This window comes from Mandrillus leucophaeus, unplaced genomic scaffold, assembly GCF_000951045.1.
Source record: "Mandrillus leucophaeus isolate KB7577 unplaced genomic scaffold, Mleu.le_1.0 Scaffold1, whole genome shotgun sequence".
Lineage (NCBI taxonomy): Eukaryota > Metazoa > Chordata > Mammalia > Primates > Cercopithecidae > Mandrillus > Mandrillus leucophaeus.
Window position 1 is genome coordinate 12,421,739 of NW_012098097.1, and position 8,365 is coordinate 12,430,103.

The window sequence follows — 8,365 nt, forward strand, 5'->3', positions numbered from 1 at the left end:
AGAGCTGACAAGCCTGCCTTCCGCTGGCTGCCTTCAACCACGAGGGGAAACCACAGCTCCCCGCTCCACAGAAGCCGCGCTCGGAGTAGCAGACAGGAAGGCGAGTGGACACCAATCTGGCCTCCGGACGGCACCAGGGCCTCCCACAGAGCGGAGTGGACACTGGGCCCATTCTGCTCTCTTGCTCTCTGCAGGAGCCAGTCCATGGCAGCTCCACCCCAGACTGATCCGATCCCAGCGCCTGGGCCCAGGAATGTGCTCAGCCACCAGATTCCCAGCGATTCTCACCAAAGTCAGGCAACCCCTGGCCTACAGCTTGAGAATGACGTCCAAGCAGCTCACGTTCCCCTGGGCGGCCGCTCAGACAGCTTTTCAGCCCAGGGGGTCCTCACCCAGGGACCCTCCACCCAGGCAGCGTGGAAGTGCCAGGGCGCACAGGCAGCACCCCCTGCCCCCCGCTGGCCTTCTCACCCCCCTCCGAAGGCGACTCCAGGCCTGCCATGCACTCCTGTGGCATCAGGGCAGAGTGGGGGACAAGCATCACAGTCGTAGGGAGTATGAAGCCCCCAGAATGGGGGCTCCACGGTCAGACAGGCCTGCGTCCCAGCTGCAGGATAGCAGGTCCTGTGGTTCACTGTGAGACCTCCGCCTCTCTCTCGTCTGCCTCACGCTGCCCCCTCACACCCCCAAGGTGTGACGGTGTTTGAACAATGCACATGCCCATCTGGAGCCTTGGGGTGGGCCTGTGAGAGAGTGGCCTGCCCACCCCAGTCCCCGACAGGTGCACAGTCCTGCGGCTAAGCAGGGGCAGTCATGGCAAAGGCTCAGGCCCTCCAACTACCAGGCTGTGTTGTGATGAGGCTGCTGGAGCCGCAGGCACCATGACGGGAATGGGTGAATCCGCCCATGGTGGGTGACTCTCAATGGGATACTAGCCTGGTACACTTGGACACCCCAAAATCAACGCAGACATCACATCCCCAGGAGAAGGTGCCCCAACAGACATAGGGGACAACGGCAAGCCTGGCCGTCCCTGAGGACAATGGCAGGACTCAGAGTGCCTCTCTCCTCCTCAAGGCATGAACTGGCCCCTCCAGATGCCAGGATGACCTTTTCTTCCCACCTCGGCCTGTAACAGACACGACACAGGCCATGCTCTTGGCTAGAGTCACCACAAAATGATCCGGGGCGTGAGTGTGAAAACAGGAGCCAGTGGGGCTGCTGTGTCAGTTTTCCTGGAGACACGGAAATGGGTACAAACTTAAAACATCTGGGCAGAGATCTTTGGGATAAACTCCAGAAACTGACAGCCAGCTCCATCATTCAGGAAGTGACTTCCCCCATGATACCATCAGATGAAACCTTGTCCCTGCCACCCCCCGCTCTCCTTGCTTTCCCCTCTGAGCCCACAAAAAGAAACAAAAGCTCAGAGTGGCTGAATAACTTTCCCAGCTTACACGGAGGAGCTGGGTTTGAATCCAGACATCACGCTGATCAACACGCAGACCCACAGGGTTTCATACTCTTCCGGCATTTCACACACATCTCTTGCCATCTCACCACCTCACCATAGGAGGTAAGGCCTGTTCCTATCCACACAATCTGACAGGGAAATTGAGACTCAGAGAGGTTAAGTAACTTGCCTAAGGCCACACAGCTCGTAATCAGGGCAGCAGGGATTCCAGGCTGAGCAGCAGGCCCCTGATCCAGTCTCCTAGCCTGCGGCCCAGGGAGGTCAGAGCTGGAAACCACTTCCACAGCATAAGGAGACTCTGCTCAGACTGTGCTTGGCCTCACACGACCTGTGACCTCCCTGGCCCTCCTGTGACTCTGGCAGGTGTACTGAGCTTCTGATGGGTGGGAAGGCCTGCAAGGGGCCTGCGTGCATTCTGCGTGCATTGACCCAGGACACCACGGTTGGTGCCTCTGAGTTCATCACGTTGACCATCCCCATCTTTCTGCTCGAGTACCTGATTGGTCAACATGCACAGAAGGCTGAGCCCCGGCCATGGTGCTGCTTGAGTCTTGTTAAAAGTCAGGCTCTGATTCAATAGTCTGGGCCCAAGACTCTGCATTTCTTCTTCTTCTTTTTTTTTTTTTTTTTTTGAGACGGAGTCTTGCTCTGTTGCCCAGGCTGGAGTGCAGTGGTGCAATCTCAGCTCACTGCAACCTCCACCTCCTTGGTTCATGCAGTTCTCTTGTCTCAGCCTCCCGAGTAGCTGGGATTACAGGCACACGCCACCACGCCTGGCTAATTTTTGTATTTTTAGTAGAGATGGGGTTTCACCAGGCTGGCCACGCTGGTCTCAAACTCCTGACCTCAAGTGATCCACCCACTTGGCCTCCCAAAGTGCTGGGATTCCAGGCGTGAGCCCCTGCGCCCCGCCAGACTCTGCATCTCTAAAGCGCTCCCAGGGATGCTGATGCTGCTGTCTGTGCTGTCTGGGGGACCACACTTGGAGTACTGTGGCCCCGGCAAACCATCTTTTCCAGGATGCGGCATCTTGCTCTGCCTTCCTCCCCTGCCAGCAGCTCAGCCCTGATCATCTCTCACCTGAGGCCCTTAAAAGCCTCCCCAGTCAGCCTCTCTGCCCCGACCCCCAGGCCTGTACCCCATCCTCTCCTGCACTGCAGCCCGGCGCTGTCTGAGCGGCCTGGTTACATTTCAGAAGCCCCCGTGTGATTCCCTGCTGTCCACACCAGCAAGTCTGAGTGCAACCCACAGCCACGTGCATCACAATCAGCTGAGCTACTAGTGAAGGGGTAGATTCCTGGGCCTCGCCCCTGACAGATCCTATCCCAGCCCCTGCGGGAGGGGCCCAGGAATGCGGCCACTTCACCAGCTGCCCTGCCAAAGCCTGGCAATCTCTGGGCCTAGAGGCTTGAGAACGGTCAAGTAGCTCGCCCTGACTCCCCTGGGACCCACCCCAGCCTGCAGCGCCGCACACCAGACAGGGCTGGCAGGGCTCCTGGCCATCCCCAAACGCCCCACACCCAGCAGCGCCTGGACCGTGCTCATGCGGGTTCCTCGTGACACGGACACACCCCCTTCCCCATCCTACCCACATGTCCCCAGCCCAGGCCTTGTTCCCACTCCCCCAGGACACCCCAACCCTCCAAGGGAACAAAGAGAACGCTCTTCCCTTTCTCCAGAAGCCCAGCACCCGGGACACACAGTCGAGCGCTTTGTCTTTGAAACATAAAAATAGCTATAGAAGGGCTCCCATTAGCTGGCATCGGCCAAAGAGAGAACATTTCCATATAATTAGAGCTTACCCTTTCATATGGAAAGTTAGACATTTCTCTGTCTACGGAGCCTACGTAGAATATGTAATTTGACCTTCTTTGGGGGAAACTTTGGATTGCCTTTGGAATGATAACATAGGAAATCCCTTGAGGGCTTTTAAAATGTAGAGAACAGAGGTTCCATAAACTATGTGACCCTGGAACGCAATTTGGGTTTTTTAAGTCACCTTTTTAGAGCTTCCTGTGTCCTCCCCTCCCTGGTCCTAACTGTGTGTCTGACAGCAGCCACACAAACAAGCCTATTAAAATTGCGCTTTTTTGGCCGGGTGTGGTGGCTCACGTCTGTAATCCCAGCACCTTGGGAGGCTGAGGTGGGCGGATCACCTGAGGACACGGGTTCAAGACCAGCCTGACCGACATGGTGAAACCTCGTCTCCACTAAATGCGAAAAATTAGCCAGGCATGGTGGTGTATGCCTGTAATCCCAGCTACTTGGGAGGCTGAGGCAGGAGAATCGCTTGAACCCAAGAGGCAGAGGTTGCAGTGAGCCAAGATTGTGCCATTGTACTCTAGCCTGGGCAACAGAGCAAGACGCAGTTTCAAAAAAAAAAAAAATGTGTTTTTTAATAAAGTAAGTAACAGTCCGAGGTGGTGGTGGGTTCTTCCACAGGACCACGGCCTGAGCTTGCACACCTGACCTTATCAATTCAACACCAGATACCGATGACCCATGGGGAAGGTGGAAAATTGTTGTTAGACTCTAGCCTAGGTTTTACCAGCTTGCACACCTGGCCGAATCTTACACAATAAAAGGGAATGGGAACACATCTAAAACTTATATGTAGGTCCCTAAATCCAACAATGCAGGTACAGAGGGGGTGTATGGAGCAGCACATGGGACAAAAGACGCTGGGTCACCAGAAGGGCCAACGTGACTGTCACCTGCGGGAACAGAAATGCCTCTAACACACAAACGAATGCTGCAGCCCAGCTGGCCAGACCTCACCTGGCCGTGCTAGAATGCAGTGGGAAAGCGGCACGCTGTGGTGCCCAGGATGCCGGCGGGCACAACGCCACGTCCACGGGCACTGCCTGTTCCCACCCTACAGGATGCCACAGCATCAGATGAGACGGCCCGTGTGAAGCACCGAGAACGGAGTCTGGCTCCCGGGAAGGCTCAGGAAATGCCCAGAGCTCAGTGTAGATAGCCACGTGGTGCTGGATTACACGCGCGAGGAACCGACGGGCAGATGTGGAGCTAAATGACCATAAACAGCTATGAAGTGCCTGTGCTCTAGAAACGGCCAATTTGATCATGTCATGGGATAAAGTTTCAAAATCAATAAAACCGTGATGAAATAATCAGGAATAAACCTATGAAGACATGTTCAAGGCCTAAAGGAGATGCACAGGTTGAAGAACAAGGAGCAAATCTGAATGAGGGAGAGGTGTGTCTTCCTGGACAGTTCTCGGGAGAGGAGGAGGGCGGTAAGGACGGGGAGAAGAGGCCGCAGGCTTGGAGTTCAGGAGGAGAATGAAATAAACAGGTCCTAGGAAGAAAAACCAAAGGAGGTGATGTGGGGCAGGGGTGTTTGCAAAGGATAGAAAAATGTAGAATGGCAGAGTATGGTGCTTAAGGGTACTAACTACGTGACCTAGGCCAAGCTGCTTCACTCTGGGTGCCTCAGTTTGCTCTTCAGGATGGGGATGATAACGACAGCAGCACCCATCTAGAGATGCCAGCGCTTGTCACCACAAGAGGCACCTGAAATGCTTGGGGAAGAGGGGTGGTACTTACTGTGTGTGTCTCCAGATGACTAAGCTAGACCACCCAAAACACATTACAGAGAAGCAGAAGCTGGCAGGGGGGCAGGAAGCACTGTCTCCAGGGTTGTCTTGAAATCATTGGGCTGACTTGGTAGGTAGTGAGACGCCCATCACTGGAGGCATCCAAGCCAAGCCCAGATAAAACAAACATGAGAAACATTTTTAACTCTGTTTCTCTGAGTTCTAGCCTCTAAAAATACCCTCCATGACACCCTGTGTGCTGCCAGAGCCTTGGTTTTCACCCTTTTCTCCCCAACTCTTAGCTAAGTTCCGGTGGCGGCGAGGGGACGGGGGTCCCAAGCCACTGTACTGGGTTTTGGTTTCGCTATGTTGCCCAGGCTGGAGTGCGATCTCAGCTTACTGCAACCTCCACCTTCCGGGTTCAAGCAATTCTCCTGTCTCAGCCTTGCCAAGTAGCTGGGACTACACCCGCATGCCACCACACCCAGCTAATTTTTGTATTTTTAGTAGAGACAGGGTTTCACCATATTGGTCAGGCTGGTTTCAAACTCCTGACCTCAGGTGATCTACCCGCCTCAATCTCCCAAAGTGCTGGGATTCCAGGCATGAGCCACCACGCCCAGCCTGCACTGGGTTTTGGACTGGCCGTGTTAGCATCACCTGGGGCAGGGGTGGGTCACGTTAGAATGAGTCCCAGCTAGGCCCACAGCAGGCTTTTTCACCCGAATACTGGGGCCGCAGCTCATGAATCTGTGTGTACCCATCCCCTGGGCTGGGTCAGCTCTCCAGGGCAGAGATGGCTGGGCAGGCGGCCTCTGAGGACAAGCTCGGGCTCAGGCCTCCCCTCGACCAGCTTCACAGAGACAGACACTGAGGCAGACTGACCTCCAAACTCCCGGCTGAGACGCCAGCTCCCCACGTGGGGGGCTTACAGCTGATGCAACTGGTGGCTCATTAAACATACCTCGAAGCGTCAATTACCACTTCCCTGCAAACCTCAAGATCCCAAGCACCCAGCCTAGGTCAGGGGTCCCCAACCCCAGCAGCTGTTCCTGCTTCCTGAAGACCGCCCCCCACAACTCCTCCAATAACCATATTCATCTCCAACCCAGTCCCACCAGCTTCCCTCACCCTCCTCCCAATCAAACTGCCTGTGGGGAGCCCTGCGGTGCAAGGACTTTGCCACGGGTCTTATGAACACATGGCTTGGAGCCCCTCCTTGGCCCACTCTCCGAGGCCCTCTTGGGAGCCTCACTGAACAGCTGGGCATGGAAAGAACCCCACCCTCACCACAGACGGGAGCAGACACAGAGAGCCTGGACCCCCCCCACCGGTGGTCTCAAGGGCCCACTGACCAAAGGTGGCTGGAATCGCTTCCCCGCCTCCACCTGCAGCCTGGCCTCTGTCCTGGCTGGCTACCCATAGCAGGCTGTTGCCATGGGAACAGCAGAGCTGTTAAGCTGTGACATCATGGCAGGGGTGAGGTCAGGGACAGCTGCGAGCGAGCCAGAGGGCAAGCGTGTAGGTCAGGGGATCAATCACAAAGATTCGGCTCAAGCAGCCGGGAGCCATAGGGACATCTGAAGGTGCCTGTTTAAGGAGGTGTGGGTGAACAAGGACAGTGCAATGTACAAATGCTCGTGGCCACACCAGGCAGAGGACATCTTCCTGTCCCCAGCCAGCAGCATGGAGACCTCCCTGGGATGTCATTCTCTCTGAGCTGTCAGGCCATTAAGGAGGTACACTTCAAGGTCAGGTTCCTGACAACACTTGCCATCCCTTCTCCTGTAGGGACAGCATCTGTTCACGCTTCTGAACAGCCATCGTGAAGCTGAAACCCACTGGAGGCGGGGGAAGAAAGAATCCCATCAACCACCTGCCCACACAGGAGGAGAAGCCACACATACTGGGCCTCGCTTTTAGGGCTAGTTCCCCACAGACTGTGTGATCGGAAGGATGGGCGAGGAAGCTGGCAGGGCGAGGCTGGGGATGAACATGGGGCACTGGAGGAGTCTGGCCGGGGCGGGGGGTGGTCTCCAGGAAGCAGGAGTAGCTGCTAGAGTTGGGGACTCCGACCTAGTCTGAGTGCCTGGAATCTTAACGTTTGTGGGAAAGTGATGACTGGCATTGTCAAGATATGTTTTTTGTTTGTTTTTTAGACAGTCTTGCTCTGTTGCCCAGGCTGGAGTACAGTGGCACAATCTCGGCTCACTGCAACCTCTGCCTCCCGGGTTCAGGTAATTCTAGTGCCTCAGCCTTCTGAGTAGCTGGGACTACAGGTGCGTGCCACCATGCCCAGCTTATATTTTTTTTTTTTTTTTAGCAGAGATGGGGTTTTACCATGTTGGCTAGGCTGGTCTTGAACTCCTGACCTCAAGTGATTCCCCTGCCTCAACCTCCCAAAGTGCTAGGATTACAGGTGTGAGCCACTGCACCCAGCCCAAGATATGTTTTAGTAAGCCACCCGTTGGATCATCTGTAAGCAACTCACTAGAAGCTTCTAGCATCCTCCACAAATTCGACAACTGAGAAATGTGGCTGGGGAATCATGATTTGGGTCCGAAGAAGTGAAAGCAACAATCCTCAGGGTGTTGTTTCTTGAGAGAAGAAGGTAAACAGCAGGAATTTGGCTGAGGCGTCCAAATCTCGGGGGGGGATGAGTTCTCAGGAGAGATGAACCTGAGACAAAGCCGTTTGTCCTGGGTTGGAAGGATCCTGGAAAGGTCATCTGGTCCCTGACTCAGGGAAGGGAAGCATTCTCCCCACAGGTATGTTCTCAACCACAGTCCACCGCCGCACCCCTGCCCCCAACCATTTTTGGAGTCCATCTTCTCAGCCCTTGAGGGTTAATTTTATGTCAGCTTGATGGGTTAAGGGATGCTCAGATAGCTGGGAAAACATGATTTCTGGGTGGGTCTGGGAGGGTGTCCTGGGAAGAGACCAGCATCTGAACCGGGGGACTGAGTAAGAAGATCCCTCCTCGCCAGGGTGGGCACCACCATTCAATCTGTAGAAAGCCCCTACAGAACAAAAAGGCAGAGGCAGAGGCAGGCAAATCGTCTCTCTGCAAGAGCTGGGACATCCAGGTCAGGCGCAGTGGCTCACGCCTGTAATCCCAGCCCTTTGGGAAGCTGAGATGGGCGGATCACCCGAGGTCAGGAGTTCGAGACCAGCCTGGCCAACATGGTGAAACCCCACCTCTACTAAAAATATAAAAATGACCCGGGAGTGGTGGCACACACCTGTAATCCCAGCTACTCAGGAGGCTAAGGCAGGAGAATCACTTGAACCAGCGAGGCAGAGGTTGCAGTGAGCTGAAATCATACCACTG

At 55.2% G+C, this 8,365-nt stretch overlaps 1 protein-coding gene across 1 annotated transcript in view; it reads right to left on the reverse strand.

The window, feature by feature from the left end:
- CEP295NL (CEP295 N-terminal like) overlaps positions 1–6,473 on the reverse strand; it is a 13,312-nt gene extending 6,839 nt beyond the window's left edge. The window contains 2 exon segments of the mRNA XM_011989495.1: positions 5,045–5,186; positions 6,390–6,473. Of these exon segments, the coding sequence (XP_011844885.1) occupies positions 5,045–5,088 (44 nt within the window). The 5' untranslated portion in view covers positions 5,089–5,186; positions 6,390–6,473.
- Between the last annotated feature and the right edge of the window lie 1,892 nt (positions 6,474–8,365).